The sequence below is a fragment of the Propithecus coquereli genome, unplaced genomic scaffold (assembly GCF_000956105.1).
Source record: "Propithecus coquereli isolate 6110/MARCELLA unplaced genomic scaffold, Pcoq_1.0 Scaffold71, whole genome shotgun sequence".
In the NCBI taxonomy this organism is placed as follows: Eukaryota; Metazoa; Chordata; class Mammalia; order Primates; family Indriidae; genus Propithecus; species Propithecus coquereli.
The window spans coordinates 10292550-10316991 of NW_012153174.1; the positions used below are offsets into that span (position 1 = coordinate 10292550).

The following is a 24442-nucleotide window of genomic DNA, read 5'->3' on the forward strand; positions in this document are numbered from 1 at the left end:
TTGCTAATATTTATGACTTGCTTATTAACTGCCAGGTTCAGAGTTAAATACTTCACATGCTGTTTAATTCAGCTTTATCATCCAGCAAAGTAGATAACTATTATCATCCCTTCCACAGACAATGAGATTAAGTATTAAAAGGTTGAGTCATTTATGTATTGTTGTAAGTGGGAGAGCTGGGCCTCAAACCCACATAAAGCTGATGACACAGTCCTGTTACTGAAAGTTTGGCTCCTTACCTCAAGGCCACGTCAGAAGAATGAGAACAGATGGTTTGAGGAGAAGGAAAGAGAAGAGTATTACTTTGCTGGCAAAGGAGGAGGATGGAGACTACTGTCTAAAAAAATGCTATTGTTCTAATACTAAGCAGAAGTACAGAGCTTTTAAAGGATGAGTTCTTAGCTACAGGCAATTGCTGTTCAACTACAGTTGATGATCCTGATCTCCCTGAAGACAATCCTGTGACCTCCATCCAGGACCTTCCTCTGCCAGGTCAGGCTGGGCTATCTCCTGTAGCACAAATAACAAACGACTTACCATGCTCCTTCTCACCACTGGTCTGAGGCAGGGAACAGGTTTTAGTTCTCAAAAAGGAGTGGAGGATGTTTTAAAGAGACAGAAAATATTTTTGTCATTTTTTTCAGGCCATTCCCTCTGTTGCATATTCCCCATGGTCAGTATGTCCCTTCCATACCTCTGGGGGTCAGGGGGCGACTACTCTGTCATAGTCTTTACTCTTAATAATTATGCTCAGATCTATAAAACCTGGATTAAATTATCTTTTAATTTTCAAGCTGGGGACACAAATCAGGTTTCCTCTCTATGTTATTTACATTCTGGTTTAAAACTGAAATATAGTAAATGGATCAAAGTGGCCAAGATTAAGCAAGTAATTTTCTAATATCAAGGGTTGGGTACCAATTGTATCAAATTTTACAAATAAAAATATAACTTTGTAATAGCTTTAATAAATTTTTTCCTTTTAATTTATTAGTTATTTCTGGACAAAAGTCTTCAAATAACAGCCATTGATATACGTGCACGTACACACTAGCATGCATTTCTCTCCATTCTGCCCCCCATTCCTTTTACTGGAGTCTGAGTCCTTTGTTTCCACCAGAGACAAGGTGGGTGTGTACCTTTCCAACATAAAAATGGATCATAGGAAGATCATAAAGCTTAGTTTGAAAATTATGGATTAGTCCCAAGAATCAGTTAAAACCACTAGCCAATTATTCCAAGACCATTACTATTTTTATTAAATAGTTTTATTGCGATATAATTCACATACCATGCAGTTTACCCATTTAAAGTGTAAATTCAGTCGTTTTCAGTGTATCCAGAGGTCTGTGCAAACATCACTGCAGTCAATTTTAGAACATTTCATTCCCTCAAGAAGCCTGTTCCCTATAGCCACTGACCCGTTACCCCTGTCTCCCATGCCCCAGCCCAGAGCAACCACTAATCTAACTTTTGTGTTTATAAATTTCCTACTTGGGACATTCATATGAAAGCAATGATACAGTATGTGGGAAAGATCATTAATTTTTACCAAACGAAACTAAGTGATTTTGGCGGATAAATATTGCATTCAGATGCGTGGTGGTTCTTGCCCATATTCTTCCAGGTGATTTCTTTTAGGTGCCTCTCCTAGGCCTATCCATTTCTTAATCCTAATTCCTGTGTCATATTATCTGCTGACAATATTTTCCTTATTCTAAATAGAAGAATACTGGGGAGGTCTATGCATCTGGTTTTTTTTTTTTTTTTTTTCTTTTCCAAAGTCCAGAATATGATCGATTGATGGCTGCTTGGAATAATGAAAACATTGAACTGAAAAGATTTATTTGGTAAGATCCCCACTGCTCTGAAAGCATGGTAGGTTTGATTTGGTGGCATTTCACAGTAAGATGCTGACAAAATCATTGTGTAGAGTCCTTCTCAAAATACTTTAGCTGGGACTTTATATCCCCCCCTGTTCCTACAAAGCTAGATATAAAATCAGCTATGCTTTGTAAAAAGAATATGATCAAGTTGAATGATGTATGTGTTACTATTAATGTTACCTGGTCAGTTGTCTAGAACACTGCCTCCCTCTCCCCGGTCTTGGATTTCTCCAAACACGGGAGAATTCAGGCATTCTCTAAACCAAGATTGTGAGCCACCCCCCAACACTCACCCAAGATACCTCAGGTGAAGATGGTGAATGTGAGCCCCGGCCACCCCAGGTCTTCACACTCCAGTGGGAAAGCAGACTTTGATCAATTCGTTAGGTGCATAAAGGTAAATCACAGCCATGATCCCGTGATACAGCAGTGCACTACTTTAGGAGACACTGAAGGAGGAGCCTTTTAGCCGAAATTTCAACATGAGTAGGAGTTTACCTAATTAAGAGTGCAGGAACAGGCCTTCCCAGCAGAGAGAACAGCATGTTGAAGGCCTTCAGTGCTCAGAATGACGAAGGTCTGGGAGCTGCGCAGGCTGCAGAATGAAGGGCTGTTCGAGGGTTTTGATTGTCATTCTGAGTTTAATGGGAAGCCTGTCACCTGTTTTAAACAGGAGAAGTCACATAATTTGATTCTTAACTGGCAAACCTTAAGTTTCCCCATTTAGATCCTAAACTAAATCTAATTAACTTTAATAGAGCTGGGCTGCTCTCACATTTTATCCAATTAATGTAGGTACTATAATTTTAAGTTCCAATTTTATCTTCTGAATTTTGTCTTAAAATTTGATAATTAATGAAGTCATTTTCTTAAATAAATTTAAAAATCATCTCAAAGCTATAAATATCTGATTTAAAAGCCAAAAAACCAAACCAAAACAAAACCATATTTGGATTCAAGCCACTCAAATTTTAGGAGAAATTTTACATATAAAAGAAAAATGTTGAAAAAATAGGGGTTAGTTATATCTTGCCATTAAAAGATAGTTACAGTAGTACTGCTAATCAGCGGGGGTTATGTTCTAAGACCCCCAGTGGTTGCCTAAATCCGCAGATAGTACTGACGAAACCCTACATATGATATATTTTTTCGTATAAATACCTACCTACCTATGATAATGTTTAATTGATGAATTAGGCATAGTAAAAGATTGACAACAATAATAATAAAATAGAACACTTATTATAATATACTATAATAAAAATTATCTGGATGTGGTTTTTCTCTCTGTCTCTGAAATTGCCTTGCCATACTGTGCCTTGGATACCTGAAACCAGGGAAATAGAAGCCACAGAAGAGGGGGCTACTGCATAAATCCAGGTGCTGAGGGAAGAATGGGATTATTGAGTCGATCTTCAGAAAATCTCTACCTTAACGGCATTTTCTCTAGATGGACCCCGACTTGGTAACTTGCATTAAAAGTCTGAGCATTTAAGAAAATCTCTGGACTCAGTAGTGGAATTACAGAAAAGTGTGAAATGCAAAATAAGCTGAAGGGAATTACCCTGATGACAGCTGCACTGACAAGACCTGTATATGCCCTGTTGTGCCTGCCCCAAAATATACGAACCACAATGACTCTGGATGATTTGTTGGATCTTTTTGTACTACCTAAAGTCTCATCAGTGAATGATTTATTTGAGTTAACCAACTTTTTCTTCTGGGAAATGTAGATGTATTCTTAATATCCTTTCTAATTTCCAAGTATCTCTAGAAACTGTCAGCAACTGTAAGTTAGGCCTGGAAAAGCCTTAGACTTCATTTATCCATTCACTGCTTCAATTCGGCAGTCCTTTCAAAGATAGAGAAGACATTCCATGCACTGGGGTTACATCAATGCCCAGAACAAACTACCAAAACACTTCAGTACCCTTGAGAAACGTACATGTTAGTTAGGGATGGGAAGGAGAAAGAAACAGTATATGTAAGAAATAGACAAATAGCAGGTTAGAAGCTGATAAGTGTAAGGGGGAAAGAATAGAACAGAGTATAAAGGATTGGGAACTTGGAATCTTGACTAATAAATATTAAAGGTCTTGGAATGGATTAATTATAATATTATTTAGAATTTTAATGCCATGTCATTTTACTTGTTAAATCCTAATTGTTAGCCTGCTCTAGGATAATAGTTACCCTTTATTCAGTGTTTACCATGTGATAAATAGGCACTTACTTTTCGCCACACCACACTGTCAGGCACAGATCACTATTCCTTTGATCAGACCAGAGACAGCACCATTTTAAACAGGATCAGTGCTTGTTAGAGACATACAGACCAAAAGGCAGAACCAGAATTAGGAGTTGTTGTAGCTTATGCCAATGTCTTGAAGATGAAGTGGATGAATATTGGGTTGCTGCAAAATAGTGAGAAAAAGGTAGTTGAGTAATGGGTTTGAAATTCAATCTGTGTCGGATGTTTTCATTATCTTATTTATCCTTTCTTCTGAATAGTCTAGAAGTAGAAAGTACTCAATTTGCAATGAAAGCATTTAATACCATTATTTTTCTCAAAAACTTTTGCCTATCTTATATTTAAATATACTGAAAACTCAGTGTTAAAAATGTACATTCATGGACAAAAAAAGTCTGTTCTAAAATGATTTTTTGTTCTTTAAAAAAATAAGAAGCTTAGAGGTTTACATATTCTGAAGATAGAGTAATGCAATGGAATTTAGATTGTCTTTCCCCTTCTCCATGCTGAAGTGCTGTGCTGCTTCTCTGCATGGCGTTTTATTCTTTAATGCACTTATTTGATTTTTCAACTACTGCTTTCAACTTTCTCAACTTTGTGGTAAAGAAATAGGATCTTTATGCAGTTATTTTAAGGATTTTTAAAATTTTCTTTTACATAAGTTTAGTTTACTTATTTATCTATCTTTTTCATATCTCATTTGGTCAAATAACAAAGCAATACTACAATATTCTTGGTAGTATATTTTGTTCTGTAAATTGTTTAATATGTACTTTCACACAGAGGACTCTAATACTAATTAAGGAAATGCAGATGAATCACCTCTTCATCATTCATATGCACATTCTGATTTTGTTTATCCAGTTGTGTTGGTGAAGGTCCCTCTGATCCCTTAGCATCCAGAGGGCTCCTGTATACTAAAAGCACTTGGTCACCGGCGGAGAATAACTTAGCCAGATAACAGAAATACATAATTATCTGGTGGGAATCCTAAAATAAGAATTCCTGCAATGAACAGAATTGCTACAAATGGGAAAGAATGCCTATTTAAAAACATACTTGATCTTTTTTTGATAAATGAAAACTTTCAAGGACAATTGTTAATTGTTGGATGTCTCAACAAAATTCTAAGCAGGTAGCTAAGTTTCATAAGAGCACTGTCTACTTAGTGAAGAAATTCTACAAGTTTATTTAAATTCTGCGTGGTGTCTACTTAACATTCTCTTCATAGCCTGTACAGTTTCTTAGCTAAAAGCTGTATTTTTTTTAGATTAAAAAATGTATAATATATGGTGTTGTCTTTTCAGGGAGGAGCGGAACATAACATTCCAGTTGTTGTTTCAAAAATCTCCAAGGAGCAAAGAGGTAATATGTTTAGAGACTTGTATAGTGACCATTCCTTTGTAAGTCATTGTTTTTGAAGAGTGAGATGATATTTTAGAATCATAAGTTAGCGTATGAGTGATGAGCTCCACATTCCCTGTGACCCAGCAGTAATGCCTGAGTCCAACTCCTGAGTCCTCTCCCTTTGTCACTCCAGGAGGGCTTCTCTCACAGAAGGGAAGCAAGGATGAAAGATAATTAATGGTGAGACCAGGTATGAATTAGGGACTGCATAGCTTTTCAATTGTTACATTAAACAAACAAACAAAACTAATAATGACAAGTGACTTCTGGTAAAAACAATTTTAGATATTTTTCGGTTTTCCTATGCAACTTCCATCAGTTAGCCTTTCATATGAAACTTTATCTAGGAAAAACAATGACTATATAAAGCCACTGTTGCATTAACTAAAATTACTAAAACAACGTTATGTTTAAAAATGAACCTGGAGCCAATTCCATAGCTGATGGATTGAATGTCTATGTCTCAAACTTTGTGAAAGACCTCAAAATTTAAGTGTATGAGAAAATCTGGTCATCTACCCTTAGAAGAGTGATTAGTTTTTAGCAGCCAGAGGTCCGAAGTAGTAGAACTAAATAGAAATATCTTTGCATGTGTTTCAATAATTAAAATGAAATGAATCATATTGTTATTTTGAATTTCTATTCCTTATGGATCTTTTAAGATGCTAACCATATAAAACATTTAAGTTTTTGTTTCATTTACTGTTTTTACCTTTATTTAATTAAAATCTTTTTCATCTATGACAAAAATAGTTGATGCCTTCTTATCAATTGTCCTCTTTTATTCATAGCGGAACTTTCAGGACTACTCTTTATCGGGGATGCAATTCTACAGGTATACGCTTATCATTATTATATGTGCAACGAAAACATTAAGTTAATTTACAATATACCATGTGCAGCTACGCTCTTGTTTTCATTGCAGATAAATGGAATTAATGTGAGAAAATGTAGACATGAAGAAGTGGTGAGTTAACTTTTTCACGATGTCATAATTTTCCCCATGTTCAAACAAGTATTTAGTGCATTGCCAAAAAGTGTCATTTTATTCATTAGGAAGACATGACATTGGTCCAGTGTGCTATCACATTTTCAAATGATCTTTTAATTGATTATTTTCCTATTAGAAACTGATCAGTGAGTAATATCCAGGATGAAACATATTTCAAGGAAATACTTAGGGATGGTTGTTTGATGTGTTTTTCTGGTTTTTCTATTAATCCCTACCAGCCAATGTCCACTAAATATATATCTAGGTGAAATATATCTCTAAACCTTTGCAGCTGTTTAAAAGGTTATACACAATACATTTATTCCTGCAGAATCTCACGCAGTACATTCGGTCCTCTGTGTACACAGGCTCCGCATCAGCACATTCAACCAACCACTGACAGAAAATATTCGGAAAAAAATAACAATACGAAAGTATAAAATGACACAAATAGAAAACTAAAATACAGTATAACAACTATTTATATAGCATTTACATGGTATTAGGTAGGATCTAAAGATGACTTAAAGTGTATGGGAGGATGTGTGTAGGTATACTAGTATCCAAATACTACATCATGTTATGTAAGGGACTTGAGCATCTGTGGATTTTTGTATCGTGGGTGAGGGGGCTGGAGCAGATCTTCCAGGGATACCTAGGGATATGTGGAAGAGCATATGAAGACTGTGTGTGTGAAAGTGGGGCAGAGAAAGAGAAAGGGAGAGAGATGGAGAGAGGGGGAGAGGAGCTTAATCTCAAGGCAGACAGATTTAGCATTAGGCAGAGTAGTCATCAAATTTTACTGTGCTGTTTTCTTGAATGTTTGTGAATGTGTGGATTCTGAGGCCCTGGAATTAGATCTTCTAATTTAGCAAGTTTGAGTGGGCCTAGTAATTTGGATTTTAACAACGAACCTAAGTGGTTCCATTGTAGTTGGCCTCTAAACCAAACTTCCAGAGAAACTGAAAGGTTAAGGAGCTTCTGTAGGGGATGGTGAAATGGCATAAAAAATGATATAGAAAGGAACGGCGCTGTGTTGGGCATTCTGGGAAATGTCTGTCATGGTTGATTAAATATCATCTAAAACCTTCATTGAATTTCTGTATCAGCTCCTGTGGGAAGGCGTAGAGAAGAAATTGCATTTAAAAGTTTATACTCAAGGGTCAACCAAAATGAAAAACACTGTAAGCCTTTTGCTTCTCACAGCTCTAGTTTATTTGGTTTTTGAATACATTGCTCCTCTGTTAAAAGCTATTTAGAGAAAACTGTGTTGATATATCTCAAACCTCAGAGAGGCAACCTCAAGTATCTGTGAACAGCCAGGGCTGCTCAAGTGGTGGTACTAAAGAGGGCTTTCAATTGGGAGCTCTTGGCATCACTAATCAGGGTTTGTTAGTATTCATCATTTGTCTTTGTCTTCTCAAAATCTTACCTGAGCCATCCTATTGCCACTCTGTGCTAAACATTGTGTTAAGTATCTACCTATCTATCTACCTATCTATCTATCTATCTATCTATCTATCTATCTATCTATCTATTTAAAGTCTCAAGTTTCCTAAATATATGTGCAGAGAAAAGTAGTGTTTTAGAACAGATTTTTAAACAAGAGTGAGGACAGCACAGCACAGAGCCCTCTGTTCTGCAGATCCTCATGTGAATTTCAAATATAGCAACATAAGCAAAGATATGTGTGACTTGAGTCTTTTTTCAAAAGTACAAAGTGATTTTAAACTCATTATTCAGGGAGTAAAAACAAGTGCATTCTCTTTTAAAACCACATGCTGTTAGATGGAATGCAATTTGCCCTTCAGAGGCAGGCAGCATGCTTAGACAAAGTGAGATGGAGCTTTGATTAAATAGATTAGTGCAGCGTGAAAGATTAGAATGCGCTAATAATTCCACTTCTGAATGGTGCTCATTCTGTTATAAAGGAAAGAAATTCAGGATTGTATTGCAAATTATATGTGGTCCTTCACAATAAACTTTTATTTTTTTCTGAGAAGCTTAGCCCTACCAGCTTTGAAATATAGGTACTAATAATATTGTTTAGTTCCAATCTTAGACTTTCCAACAGCTATTAATGCTTTTGTCCTCACTGCTTATTACCTGAATGAATAGACTGACTTATATCTCAGTGAGACAGAGATATTAATTAAACGTTTAAGAATGAACTTACATGAGCAGAAAAAAGCACAACAAATTTGGAGGATGTGGGTGGTTTTGAAATGGCATGCTGATATTCCACATTCCTTATTCCAAGTAACATGCTGATTAATATACCACATTCCTTATAGAGTTCCAAATTCAGGAACAAATTGGGCAGGTATGGCAACATGTTGTTTGTGCATATAACTTTTCTTTCATTCTCCTACTCTATTCACTGATGCTGTTAGAAATCCTGCCTTCAGCCACCAGTCAGCTTCACTGTTACGAAGGCTTCCACAATGTAGCTGTTATTGCTGTGTTGGAGTTATAAGGTTGATCCAGTAGAAGGAGAATTCCATGTTGTTTACTGAGGGCACTCAGTAGATTTTTGGATGTAATTCTTTAGCCAAATGCCTAGAATTAGATCACTGAAGCATTTGCATCTACTGTGTATGTTTCTCATGGCACCAGTCTGGGTGCGCCAAGGGTCAATTCCAGGTCTAGCTCATGTCCTTCAAGGCTTTCTTCTTGTTGGAAGATCACTAAGGAATAGAAGCTCACAAAATTTACACATTAAGGAAAACTAGACCCAGTGCGCAGTGCTGCTTGGCGTGCGGCGTGGCGTATCTATTAGGCTTCAGTGCACAGAAACAATTGTATGCAAATCCTAGCTCCACCACTTACTAACATTGCAATTTCAGGAAAATGTACTAACCTTTTCTGTTGCTGTCTTACTCATTAGTAAAAATGAACTACTAATACTTGTTATGGGGGTTGAATGAAAGTAACATGAAACTCCTAGCACACGCCCGGCAGTTAAGAACAGTCAGACATTATTTGATGCCACCAAATGCTGTTGCTCACTTGCTGCCAACCTTCTCCCCGTTCACCTCCCAGGGGCACTACTGTGTCACCGTGCAACGGTTTCTTCACTCTGGCTCTGGGAGATCCCCCCACAGAGATAGAGCAAATAATGCTGCTGCTCTGCATCCCAATTTCCTTCTACCAATTCCAGTTAGGAATCGAGTGAGCCCCAATCACAAGAGTGGCATGACTCTTTGAAATATAGGGTTTCGTGTTCCTCCTAGCAGAGTGCTCTTTTATTTTCCGTGTGAATGTGTTTTGTAGCTTACGAGTTGTCAAAACGCCAAAAGTCCCTAATGCACCAATATTTTTTTCAAGGAAAACTGGATCTATCGCCACTGCTGATGCTAAATTAACACTACTTTCCTTACCACTGACCCTAGACACATTAAGCTGCTCGTTATCTCTGTATCTTGTTGTCTCTATTTTTCTTTTACTTTAATAAGTAGACTGATCACATCAAAAATTTTCTGAGTGCCATTTATGTGAAATGCACTGATACTGAGTCCTTTGTGTGATATGAAAGAATGTATAAATAACTTTATATGGCTGTAACCTTATTAGTATGTGGGCATAGTTTCTTTAGAATTTTATAATTGAATATACAGAATAATTAGAGAAAATTATGAGGTAGAGGCAATATGAAAACAATGTTGATTGACAGTGATCTTCAAAAAGCAACAATGTGATCTATCTTTATTCACTAGAAATAATGGGAAAAAAGATTTAACTACAGCATAAAAATGCTTGAATTAAAAAAGCATACTGATTGTAACAGGAGAATCTATTAATATAACTGAATTTTTCATTTAATGCTTTTAAAGTAGGATAGCTTATCAGACAAAGCAGGATGGATGTGTAGATAATTCCAGAGGTTTCCTTCTAAAATAACATTTCTGCTTTCAGGTTTGGGATTTATGGGTCCCCTAAAAGTGATTCATCTGTTTTTCATTTCTATGGTTCTCATGCATAGAAAATATTAGATAATTTGAAATGCAAATAATTAATACCTTAATTCTGAATTTGTAATTTTGAACCAAAATCTAAATAAAAATCTTCATAATTATTACAAGAGAAGAATGAATATAGGTAAAATGATGTCAGTTAAGATGACATTTATACAAATAAAACAAATGCTGAGAAAACTGATGTAAAATACTGAATAATAGCATGTTGATTGTTATGATAAATTCTTAATTTAAAATTTCCATTGAAATAAAAAGATTAATCAGAAAAAAACATTATATGGGTTATATAAAATCATCTGCAAATAAGACATTGATTTATATTTGTGAACAGTTTAAGAGGTTTTATATGTCATCCAGAAACATATTTAGGATGTGAATTGGGCACATAGATCATTTTAAATTAAAATGTCATGAGTTACAAATCATGTTTTACCTAACTGCTGCTTACATTGTTTACAATTTGGAAATAGATTTAGAGCTCTAATTGATTAATACTTTCTTAAGAATTATAACCATATTGGACTCTTTTTCTTTAAATTTACTCCCACCAAGGAAAGCCATATATAAAGTAATTTAACTTTTACTATTTCACAGTGGTTTGGGAACTGTTAAGTTCAAAGACAAAAAGGCCAGAAATACTGTCTACATTATGCTTGGTTTTGAAAAGAAATAAAATATCCAGAACTTGTCTTATTTACATACTTACCTTTGCATTAATACCCTTAAGAGTTCCTTTTCTGCTGGACCCACATGTCTGTCCCCTAATTGGGGTGTGAGCCTGGACAGCACAGGTGACACTTTAGTGCTTTTTCTCTGGACTGTTGGTTCTCCTCAAATACTTAATCATTGTCTTCTTTTCAGTGAAGTTGGACAACTCAGAGAACTCAAAGACCTAATTTTGCAGCACCCAGTCTAGTCCATTCCTTCTGCTATAACAAAATACCTTAGACTGGATAACTTGTAACTACTAGAAATTTATTTCTCACAGTTCTGGAGACTGGGAAGTCCAAGATCAAGGTGCCAGCAGATTTGGTGTCTGGAAAGGGCCTACCCTCGGCTATAAGAGGGCGCCTCGTTGCTGCGTGCTCTGGAGGGGCCAAAAGCTGTGTCCTCCAATGGCACGAAGAACAGAAAGGCCAAGTAGCTCTCTGAAGCTTTTTTATGTGGACATTCATGATGGGGGAGCTCTCACGATTCACTTACTCCCCCAGAGGTCCCACCACTTAACACCTCCATAATGAGGATTAAGTTTCAACATGAATTTTGGAGGGACACAAACATCCAAACTGTAGCACCCCCAATAATGAGAAAAAACAATTACTTAGTAGAGACCCAGCCAATTTCCATCTAGTAGAATAGAAACAGGACATACAGCAGCAGGAACACCTAGACCACATCATACTGAGGGGAGAAAGCCTGGCCGGGTAGATGCGAGTGTGTCTGTAAACCCTTAACAACCCCTCAAGTCTCTTCTCATTGAGTCTCTGGCTCTAGAGGTGGCAATGAGGAGGGGAAATGTGTGTTATACAAATTATATAACTTTTATATAGCTGACATTTTATTTTCAAGATAATCAACTCACCAAACTGCAAGTCAATGAGGAGAAACTATATGAGAATAGGAGTTTTAACCTAAATTCAAATCCTTGTCACAGACACTTTCCAGCTATGTGATGTTGATAAAGGGCCTAAATTCTGTGGCCCTCATTTTTCTCAAATGATACATGAAGAATTTGAAGTGGGTTATTCCTAATGTATTTTCTAACTAAAATATTCAATTCTTTTAAAATTATAAAAGAACAAAAACAATTTTTTTAAACCCACAGAGCTGTGCAATAAAAAGAGTGGACACTAATGGCCCTAACTCTGGACTTTAGTTAATAATAATGTATCAATATGGGCACATTTTAAAAAATGTGCCACACTAATGCAAGATCTTAGTAAGAGTGGAACTCTATGCATACCAAAATAATGGTGTTTACTTACAAAATAAAAGAGGGCGTATATAGAAAAATCATGGAAATGTAAAAGTGATACTGAGAACTTTTATAACTACTCAGATTAGTTCTTTCTTTCAGGTACCTATAACCCCTGTGGACTCATGTTTGAGTTCCCAGGAGAGAGTTTATTAGGAAAAAAACAACAACAAAAAACAAACAAACAAACCGGAAGAAAAGTGTTTTGGAAAAAACACTTTTGAAACATCAGGATGCAAAGAATGATCCATTGCTAACTCTAAGAAAATGCCCCTCAGGACACTTTCCCTTGCACTTTGGTGCACAGTAAAAGAAGTGGTGCCCAACAGAAGCAGCTGCAATGCCCAGCAGAAGCAATAATGCTTGCTAGAGCAGCCATAACTAAGAGAATTCAGCAGGGGTGGGCAGCCAGAGAAGAAGAAGAAAGATTGGGCACACAGCAAGACTAGTTTCTAAGTACATGGACAAGTCCAGAAACACTGGAGGATAGACGATTTTTGTGGTGGTTGAGAATCTGCAATTTTATAGAGGATAAAAAATACCAGACAAGGGTTATGCATTTATCTTTCACTCTCAGGGTAGGTAGTTCTTATTAAGAAAGAGAAAATAGCATGAATTCTTCAGACTGTGAAAACTTCACCATGGACCTGAGATTGTCTGAAGCCTCCTAGAATTCACAGCTAAACCTTGGCTCTACTGGAAGACTCACCAACAGGCTTCTAGAGCTATGTGCTTTGAGATAGTTGTAAGAGCTCAGGATACTCTAAATTACTGCTGAGAAAAGTATGGGTAACAGATATGATTCTCTGGATCAGAGACATGAAAATCTGAAAGGATGCAAAACCCTGAAGATCTGGTTAAAGATCCATGTATCTGTGGCTACCCAGACAGGGAGTGGAACTTTGGTGCCCGTTGGGCAGAGAGGTATCCTGTACAGGTACACTTATTTTTAAGGACGCCTGGGAGCCCCAAAGCAGCTGCTAGAAAACTGTGCTATAATGGGCACACCTCTGGTCTCTGCAGCACTGATGTGCCTGTTGACAACCTCCAAGAAAACTGCCTTGGGTTACTGGTTTTGGATATCAAAATAAAATAGCAAAAAGCATATCTGATCCTTTCAGAATTATCTGTCAAAAGACAATGTGAGGCCTTCCCAAGTGGTGAATACACAATCTTAAACAAATAAGTGGAGAGATTTGAGATTAGGCCAGGTGTTTTTACTTCTCCTCCCTTCTGAAACCCTTTTATATGACAATAAGTGATTTTTAAAGGTCAACATAGTAAAGATAAAAGAGGACAAGAAGAGAGGATGGTGGGCTAGGGCTGTTGGTGGTTCTGTTTGAAGATAGAAAGCAGAAGATGAGTGGAGATTATCCCAGAAGGGCTGCGGAAGCTGTAGCCAAAGCCAGCGCTCAGCAAACACTGACACTGCTGACCTCAGACGGGACCCGGAGATAGGGACTGTTAAAAGGGGAGTTGAGGAGGGGAAGACAAGAACAGGAGGTTGAATTAGAATTGAACAAGAGTCTCTGGGTATTCAGCCCCAGGCAGAGCAGAAGGCATGGCTGAGGTTGTCCCTAAAGTAAAGTGAGATGTACATTTTGGACAGTAAGTTGCTGTATGTTTGCCCTTGTTTCAACTCTTAGAACAACGGCAGCCAGTTTTACCACTAGGAGAGGAGGTTAGAAGATTCATCTTTAGAAAAATTGATCTAAGAGAAATAACCCACAAATAATACATTTGGGCTCTCCCAGTGCAGCTCGGGTACCCATGAACAGCCCTACAGTTGAGGTAGGTATACCACACATCCTGTACCCAAAGCTGCCAATTCGCCTTTTAGTGTCTTACTCTTAAACGTTAACTGATACTGAAGGGACACCAAGAGTTGAAGAAAATCATCCACATCAAAGGCAGAGGATAAAACAAAGAGAAAAATATTAGAGAAAACAGACAAAGCTAGGTTTATTAAAGAGAGGAATTCATACTATAATATTTTCAGATGGATGGCAGAAACTAGGTTATAAATGAAATAAAGCCAGCATTATAAATAAAGGGAAGATGTAGAGAAAGAAGAGCTCTTGGATATTAGGACTTTTATATCAAAATTTTAAAAATAGAATATAAAAATATTACAAAAATGTTGAGAAATCTCTCAAAATGGAATAAAGTAGCAAATTAATTGGATGATAGAACAAAGAATGTTAGAGAAATTACATTCAGGCATTCTTGCATTGGCCCAATAGAATTCAGAGAGAAAATACTGCATGAAATAAAAGGAGCAGCCATTATCAAAAGAATGATACAAGAAAAATGTCCAGACTTGATGCATGCGCTTTTACTTGATGAACCAAGTAAAAGAAAATGAGAAAAATAAAAAGCATATATTCATGTCTGTGCTTCCTATGAAGTGGCATCACATTTTGATTTTAGTTTGCCTTTTCCTAATGACTAAGAATACTGAACATCTTTTCTGTGTTTATTAGATTTTTAAGAGTTTGTCTATACATTGTTGCTGCATCTAAGATAATTGATTTGCAAATATCTTTTCCCAGTCTGTGGTTTGTCTCTTCAGTTGCTTTATGGTGTCTTTTGAAGCTTAAAGTTTTTCATTGTTGTAAATTCCAATTGATTGATATTTTAATTTTGTCATTTGATCTTTTAGTATGTTACCGAATAAATCTTTTCCAAACCTAAAGCCATGAAGATTTACTGCTACATTTTATTCTAAGGCTCTTATAACTTTAACTCTTATATTTATGTCTATGTTCAATTTTGAATTAAGTTTTGTGTATGGTAAGTTGCCCAGCAACATTTGTTGGAAAGACTATTCTTGCTTATTAAATTGCCTTGACGCATTTATTGAAAATGAGTTGTCCTAAACAGAAGAGTTTATTAGTTTATTTTTAGATTCTCAATTCTATTCCAGTAATTTATTTTTGTTTGCTTATACTATTATCACATTATTGGTCATTATAACTTTGTAGTATGTTTTGAAATTGAAAACTGTTAAGTCCTTAAACTTTCTTATTTTTATATTTGATTTTTTAAATTTATTTATTTATTTTATTTCAGCATATTATAGGGGTACAGATGTTTAGGTTATGTATGTTGCCCTTATCCCCCCTCCCCCTCAAGTCAGAAGTTATATTTGATTTTTAAATAAATCATTTATGTTAGAACAGTTTTAGATTGACCAAAAAATGTGAATATAGTACTGAGAGTTCTAATATACCCTATACCCATATTTTTGTTATTAAGATCTTATTATGTTATCAGTACTAATATATTATTAAGAAAAGTCTATATTTTATTCAGATTCCTTTAGTTTTTACCTAATACCTTCCCCGCCTCCCCCAGAATCCCATCCAGAATACACATTGCATTTAGTAGTAATGTGTCCTTAGGCTCCTTGTTTTTGATGATCTTGAAAATTTTGCGTAGGTCAAGTATTTTGTAGAATGTCCCAGAGTTGAGATTTTTCTGATGTTTTCTTGTGATTTGACTGAGTTTATGTGTTTTTTTAGAGAAAGATTACAAAAGGGAAATGCCATTTTTATCACACCATATCAAAGAAAATACTATCAACATGACTTATTACTGTTGATAATAACCTTGATGACCTGGTTGAGATAGAGTTTGTCAGGATTCTCCACTATAAATTTACTTTTTTCTTTCTATACTTTGTTCTTTGGAAGGATGTCACTATGGGAAAGCATGCTTTGCCCCTGGGAAAGCAGGGTATCTATGTAAATTTTTTCAAAAATTTCAATATGTTTAGGAATACAAAAGCAGTTTTGTTATAGCTGTCAGTTTTGCCAGTTTTGTTATAGCAGTTTTTTATAGCTGTCAGGTCTGGGCTTTAGGTGTACCCATCACCCAAATAGTATACATTGTACCCAATAGGTGATTTTTCATCCCTCATCGCCCTCCCATTCTCCCATTCCTGGAGTCTCAAGTGCCCATAATAACACTGTATGACCATGTGTACCCATAGCTTAGCTCCCACTTACAAGTGAGAACACTCAGTATTTTATGTTTTGTTCTGAGTTACTTCACTTAGGATAAGTTCCATCCAGGTTGCTGCAAAAGACATTAGTTCATTCTTTTTTATGGCTGAGTAGTATTCCATTGTATACATACACCACATTTTCTTTATCCACTCGTAAGTTGGTGGCATTTCAGTTGATTCCATATCTTTGGAACTATGAGCTGCGCTGTGATAAACATACCAGTCCAGGTATCTTTTTGATATAATAAATTCTTTTCCTTTGGGTAGATACTTAGTAGTGGGATTGCTGGATCAAATGCAAGTCATAATCTTTTTGCTGGTGGAGGGTCTTGTCTCAATGTTGATGGCTGCTGACTGATCAGGGTAGTGGTTGCTGAAGGTTGGGATGATTGTGGAAATTTCTTAAAATAAGCAAACAATGAAGTCTGCCACATCTATTGGCTCTTCCTTTCATAAAATATTTTTCTGTAGCGTGCAATACTGTTCAATAGCATTTTACCTACAGTAGAACTTCTTTTTTCAAAGTTGGAGTCAGTCTTCTCAAACCCTGCCACTGATTTATCAACTAAGTTGACATAATATTCTAAACACTTTCTTGACCTTTCAATAATGTTCACAGCACTTCATAGGAGTAGATTTCATCTCAAGAAACCACTTTCTTTGCTTATCCATAAGAAGCAATTTTCATTTCAGTATTATCATGAGATTGCAGCAATTCAGTCACATCTTCAAGCTACAGTTCTAATTCTAGTTTTCTTGCTTTTTTTACCACATAGGCACTTACTTCCTTCACTGAAGTCTTGAAACCCTCAAAGTCATCTCTGAGGGTTAGAATCGACTTCTTTCAAACTCCCGTTCATGCTGATATTTTGACTTCCTCCCATGAATCAATAATGTTCTTAATGGCATCTAGAATGGTGAATCCTTTCCAGAAGGCTTTCAATTTACTTACCCAGGTCCATCAGAGGAATTACTATCTATGGCAGCTATATCCTTTACAGAATGTATTTCTTAAAAAATAAGACTTGAAAATTTAAACTATTCCTTGATCAATGGGCTGGAGAATGGATGTTGTGTTAGTACAGATGAAAACAACATCCATCTCCTTGTATCATACATCTCCATCAGTCTTTGGGTGACCAGGTGCATTGTCAATGAACAGTAATGATTTGAAGGGGATGTTTTTATTCTGAGCAATAAGTCTAAACAGTGGTCTGAAAATACTCAGTAAACCATGCTGTAAACAGATGTGCTGTCGCCCGTGCTTTGTTGTTCCATTTATAGAACCCAGGTAGAATATATTAAGCATAATTCTTAAGGACTCTTGATTTTCAAAATGGTAAATGAGCATTGGCTTCACCATAAAATCACTAGCTGCATTAGCTCCTAATAAAAGAGTCAGCCTGTCCTTTCAATCTTGGAAACCAGGTATTGACTTCTCCTTTCTAGCTATAATAGTCCCTGAAGTTATCTTCTTCTGATAGAAGGTTGTTTTGTTTACATTGGAAAATCTCTTGGTTAGAGTAGCCACCTTCATCATCAATCCTAGCTAAATCTTCTGAATAACTCACAGTAGCTTCTGCATCAGCTCTTGGTACTTCACCTTGCACTGTTATGTTATGGAGATGGCTTCCTTCCTTCAACCTCAGGAACCAATTTCTGCTAGCTTCAAACTTTCCTTCTGCAGCTTTCTCACCTCTTTCAGATTTCACAGAATTAAGGAGAGTTAGAGCCTTGCTAGGTTTTTGCTTAAGGGAATGTTATGACTTGTTTGATCTCCTAGACATACCACTAAGATGTTCTCCATATCAGCAGTAAGGTGCTTTCACTTTCTTCTCATTTGTGTGTTCACTGGAGTGGCATGTTTAATTTCCTCCAAGAACTTTTCCTTTGCATTTATGGCTTGGCTTACTGTTTAGCACAAGAGGCCTAGCTTTTGGGCTTAGCTTTTGACATGCCTTCCTCACAAAGCTTGATCATTTCTAGATTTTTATTTATAGTGGGAGGCATGTGGCTCTTTCTTTCATTTGAACCTTTAGAGGCCATTGTAGGATTAATTGACTTAATTTCAATAATATTCTGTCTCAGGGAGTAGGAAGGCTCAAGGAGATGGAGAAATACAGGAAAATGGCCAGTAAGTGGAGCAGTCAGAACATTCGCAACATTTATGGATTAAGTTTGACATCTTACATGGGCAAGATTTTTGGCACCACTAAACAATTGCAAGAATAACATAAAAAAATCTCTCATCACAGCTACCGTAACAGACATAACGATAATGAAATTTCAAGTCAAAGTATTGTGAGAATTTTTTATCAAAATGTGACCCAGAGAAAAGTGAAAATGTGCTGGTGGAAAAACTATGTTTGATGCAGGGCTGCCACAAACTTTCAATATATAAAAAACACAGTATCTGAGAAGCACAATAGTGTCAAGCCCAATGAAAGAGGCTATACCAGTATCTATTTATACACATTTCTATATGTAACTATCTGTTACAGATAATTTAAGGTAAATCTGAGTTCATATTGCTGTCTCTAATTCAACCCATTATCACATGAACCACTACAACCTTCTCCCTTCCTTATTTGTAAACTGCCACTCCAACAGATGGGTACACCATCTGCCATTCATGTATTTAATTGTTCACAGCTAGTATACATGTACAGCAGTATCAGAATTGTTAACCCATTCTCCAGTGGTAAACAGTTCTGTCACATAGATTAAAAGGCTGATGTTTGATTCCTTTTGCCTTAGTCTTACAGACCCCAAGTGAGGTTTCTTCAAACACTCAAAGTCCAGATTTCACCGCTATACAATTCATCCATGTATCAAAAAACACTTGTACTCCCTAAATCTATTGAAATAATAATAGTAATAAAATTTTATCCTTGTCTTTGGCTTGTATTTTTATTCTCTTAAAAATAAAGTTGTTAATTTCAATAAAATCCAGTTCATCAATATTTTTCTTTTATGAGTTATACTTTTGGTGTTATATCTACAAACTATTGTCAAACCCAAGGTCATTGGATATTCTACTTCCTTTTAGAATTTTTATAGTATTGTATTTAAATTTAGGTCTATGGTTAATTGTCAATTTATTTTTGTGAAAGGGCTAAGGTCTACTTCTACATTTATTACTAACATTTTTTGCATATGACCTTGCAATAATTTTAGCACATTTGTCAAAAAAACTATCCATTTTCCATTGAATTGCCTTTGCTCCTTTGTTGATGGGCTGACTATATTTGTGTGAAGCTATTTCTGATCTTTTTTCTCTCTTCTATTATTCAGTGTCTATTCTTTTGCCAATACTGTATGTTTTGATTATTGTAGCTTTTTTGTAAGTCTTGAAGTTGGGAAAAGTGAGCTCTCCTAACTTTGTTCTTCTTTCTCAATATTTTGTTGGCTATTCTAAGTCTTTTGATTTTCCACATAAACTTTAATATTACTTTTAAATATCTAAAAAATATCTTTTGAGATCTTGATGGGAGTTTCATTAAACTGATGGGTCAATTTTAGGAAATCAACATCTAAACAATATTGAGTCCTCTTATCCATGAACATGGAACATCTATTGATTTAGCTTGTTTTTGGTCTATCATCAGAGTTTTGTAGTTTTCCACATAAAATCCTGTACATATTTTGTTAGATTTAGACCTGGAAATTTCAATTCTTTGGTATTACTATAAAAGGTATTGTTTTTCTAACTTCAAATTCAAATTATTTATTGTTGATAAATGGGAAAACAATTAACTTTTGTATATTAGATATCTATCTTCTCATCTTATTATGCTTTTTTATTTGTTCCAGGATGTTTCTTGTTTTGTTTTGTTTTTGTTTTTTGTAGACTTTTTGGGATCTTCTGTATAGATAATGATGTTGTCTCTGAATAAAGCTAATTCTACCTTTCCAATCTATATAACTTTATTTTTTTGTTTTCATTGTATTGAACTAGTTAGGACTTCAGTACAATTTGAATAGACATAATGAGAAAAGTGTATCCTTCCCTTGTTCCTGATCTTAGTGGGAAGGTGTCCGGTTTCTCATGATTAGGTATTATGTCAGATGATGGTTTTTTTGTAAATGTTATCTATTAACTTGGGAAGTTCCCCTGTATTATTAGCTTGTAGGGAGTTTTTAACATATATGTGCGTTGGATTCTTTTAAATTCACTTTCTGAATTGATTGATATGACCATATCTTTTTTCTCCTTTGATTTTTTGATGTGGTGGATTTGATTGAATTGTAAATGTGGAGTCATACTTGCTTAACTGGAAAAAATCCCATTTGGTGTGGTGTATAATTCCTTTTATACATTGTTTGGTTTGAATATTTTGTTGATGATCATTTTAGCTCTGTTGACAAGAAATATTACTCTTAATTTTTTGTAATACTTCTTAAAAATATCTGTAGGTATTAAGTTAATGGCATCATCATGGATGAGTTACAAACTATTGCCTCTGCTTCTGTTTTCTAGGCAAAATTGTGGAGGATTTTTACCACCTTTTCATTAAATATGTGATAGAACTAGCCAGGGAAACTCTATGGATTTGGTGCTTTCTTTTTTAATGTTATCATTTATTGGTTTAACTACTTTAATAGACATAGGCCATTTCATAATGTCTGTTTCTCCTTGTGTGAATTTTAGGAATTGACCTATATCCTGTAAGTTATCAAAATTGTGGGCATAGAATTGTTCACAGTATTCCTTTATTAGCCTTCTGATATCCATGGGATCAATAAGAATGACCCCACTTCCATTTCTTACACTGATAATTTGTACCTTCTCTCTTGATATTTTGGTTAATCTCCTAGGAATTTATCAACTTACTTTATCTTTTCAAAGAACAAGCATTCTGTTTCATTTATTTTTTCCTATTTTTTTTGTACGTGTGTTTTCCATTTCATTGATTTTCTCTGCAAATTTTATTTTTTGTTTCTTCTTGCTTTAGGCTTTGATTACTCTGCTTTTTCTAATTTCCTGTTGTGGGCGCTTGGACCCTTGATTTCAATCTTCTTTACTACTATATGCATTTAAATGGTACAAATTTCCATCTAAGGACTGCTTTCTCTTCATTCCACATATTTTGATAAGCTGTATTTTCATTTTTATTTAATTCAAAATATTTTTAAATTTCTTTCCAGACTTTTTTCTTTAATTCATATAGTATTTAGAAGGGTATTGTTAAAACTCCAGCTATCTTCAGATTTTCCAATTATCTTTCTGTTACTAATTTTTGGTTTCATTTTTTTATTGTGTGTGAATATACTTAGCATGATTACTGTTTAAAAAATTGTTCAACTTTGTTTCCTGACATACAATGTGGTCTATTTTTGTAAAATTTCCATGTAAGCTTGGAAGGAATATGTATTCTGCTATCTTTCAATGAAGTATCTTATAAAAGTCTATTATAATAATCTGAAGAGTAGTGTTGTTTAGTTCATCTATATTCTTAATGAATTGCTCCCTGATTGACCTATCAGTTATTGCAGGACTGCTGTTGAAGGCTACCGTTATAACAATATATATCTATTTCTGCTTTCAGTTCTCTTCGTATTTGCCACCCATATTTTGGTATTCTATTATTAGATTGTTTAGTATTGCTATGTCTTTTTAGAGATTCTACTACTTTATCATCATTGAATCCCCTACTTAATTATTATTTAATTCCCCTTTTTAATCCTGGTAACTCTCCTTATTCTGAAGTCTTTTCTGACTGTAATTAATATGTCTCCTCCACCTATCTTTGATTCATGTTAGCAAAGTATATTTTTCTCCATTCCTTTACTTTTTGTTTAAAGCGAATTTCTTATAGAATTTAGAGTTGAGTATTTTATATTCCCTTTATAAACTTGGTCATTTAATTGATATATTTAAACTATATAAATATAAAGTGATTATTGATATAACTGAATTAATGTCCACCATCTTTATAACTTTTATATATTTATTATTGGTTCTTGCCCTCCTTTTATCTTTTTCTGACTTCCTTGATTTAAATTCAGCATTTTATTAAGCCCATTATATCTCTTCCCTTATTGTATTAACTATACTTTAAAAGCAGTTAGTGTTAGTTAGCCTTAGAGTTTCCACTACACATTTTTAACAATCTGTATGCACTTTCAAATAGCATGATACTGCTTTACGTGTAGTGCAGGAACCTGTAACAGAATATTCCTAAGTTATCCCTTCCATCTCCTATGCTGTCATTCACATGTCTTGACCATACTCTTTAAGGCACAACACATTGTTATTATTATTTTAAAGAACAATATGTTTAAAATAAGAATTATGTTGCCAATCAATTAAGAATGAGAAAAATAAGAAACTTTATTTACTTTCATTCATTCCTTCATTGATATTCTTCCTTTGTTTATGTTGACTTAATTTTCTGATTTATATTATTTTCTTAATACATTAGGAATTCTTATAACATTTTTTACAGTGCAGGGCTTCTAGCAAGGCATTCTTTGTTATTGTTTGTCTGGTAAAGTGTTTATTCCTCCAAAATAGAAGGATAAAATAGAACCAAAATAGAATTATGGTTGTATGGTTTTCTCTTTTTACACTTTAAATACTTCACTTTAATCTCTTCTTGCTTTCATGGCTTCTGATGAGACTACAGTGGTTTCCTGACCACCCTCCCTTCTCCATCTCTGTGTGCCCACTCTTCAGCATGGTCAGCTTTCTACACAGCAGTCGGGTCATGCCACCCATGCTGACAATCTTACCATGGTTTCCCAGAGCACGAAGAATGAGTGAAAACATTTTATCTGGGCTTAACCAACTCCTCAAATCAAAATTCATCTGGTACCACACTTCCTCCAACCCATAATGTGCTGCTGCCCACCCCCCACTTTTGTTGGTTTCTCCCATTCACCTTAGGGCCTTTGTCCTTGTTGTCTTCTCTGCCTGCAGTGGTTTTCCCTGATCTCTTTATGGTTAGGTCCTTCTTGAGATTCAGAACTTATGTAGATTAAAATTCTGCTTATCACAAAAGCCTTCCATGATAAGTCACTCTCACCTATTTTGACTTTTGCCTATGGTGTGTTAAAGTCCTTTGCCACTTTGGGCTGCCAAGCATCACGCAGACATTCCTATATGGGGGAATATTTCAAGATATTTGGGAAATAAGACCCTGCCTAGAATAACAAAAAAGGAGTAAAAGAAATGTATATATTTCCTCACTCAATTCCCAGGAAAGTGGATTGTTAGCGAATAGACTAAGACTGGCCAAACTTCATGCTTCCACAATGGAATTTTGTTTCTAAGAAATATGAGTAGAGTATCAGAATGAGATCATGTTCTGTGATTAAACTATAGTCAAGGCTTCAGTGCAATAGTACAAATGTCCAGGTGTCAGCATCAGCCCTGGTAGAAAGAAATTAAGCAAGCCATTTTTTAAAAATTACGTTATTATATATTCTGTGGAGACATCTTTTTATCAATTGGAGCATGTTTTTACAGATACTGCTTCAATTCTGTGAGCTAATACCTACATGCTTATTTTCAGTGGGAGTTAAAAACATTATTGTCTATGTATGCAATAAAATTGAATAGAAAATGAAATACCGCTATAAAACTATTAGAATGGCTATAGTTCAAAAAAATCAACAATACCAAATGCTGATAACGATGTGGAACAACAGAAACTCTCATCCACTATAGGTAGAAATGCAAAATGATGCAGCCCCTGTGCAACACAGTTTGACAGTCTGTTACAAAGCTAAATACTATGTTACCCTACAACCCAGCATGCACACTCTTATTTCCCCAAGGGAAATGAAAACAGATGTCCACATAAAATGTATACAGAAATGTTTATAGTAGCTTTATGTATAATCACCAAAAATTGAACCATTTAACATTTCCTTCAACATATGAATGAACAAACAAACTGGGGTGCAACCACAAAATGGAACACTATTCAGTGAAAAAAAAA

At 35.3% G+C, this 24442-nt stretch overlaps 1 protein-coding gene across 2 annotated transcripts in view; it reads left to right on the forward strand.

The window, feature by feature from the left end:
- The window catches only part of SNTG1 (syntrophin, gamma 1), a 362225-nt gene that overhangs the window by 59009 nt on the left and 278774 nt on the right, over positions 1–24442 (forward strand). For both annotated transcript variants that reach the window (XM_012661402.1, XM_012661403.1), the window contains exons 4-6: positions 5445–5502; positions 6336–6379; positions 6470–6511. In XM_012661402.1, coding sequence (XP_012516856.1) covers positions 5445–5502; positions 6336–6379; positions 6470–6511 — 144 coding nt within the window. The remainder of the gene's footprint in view (positions 1–5444; positions 5503–6335; positions 6380–6469; positions 6512–24442) is intronic.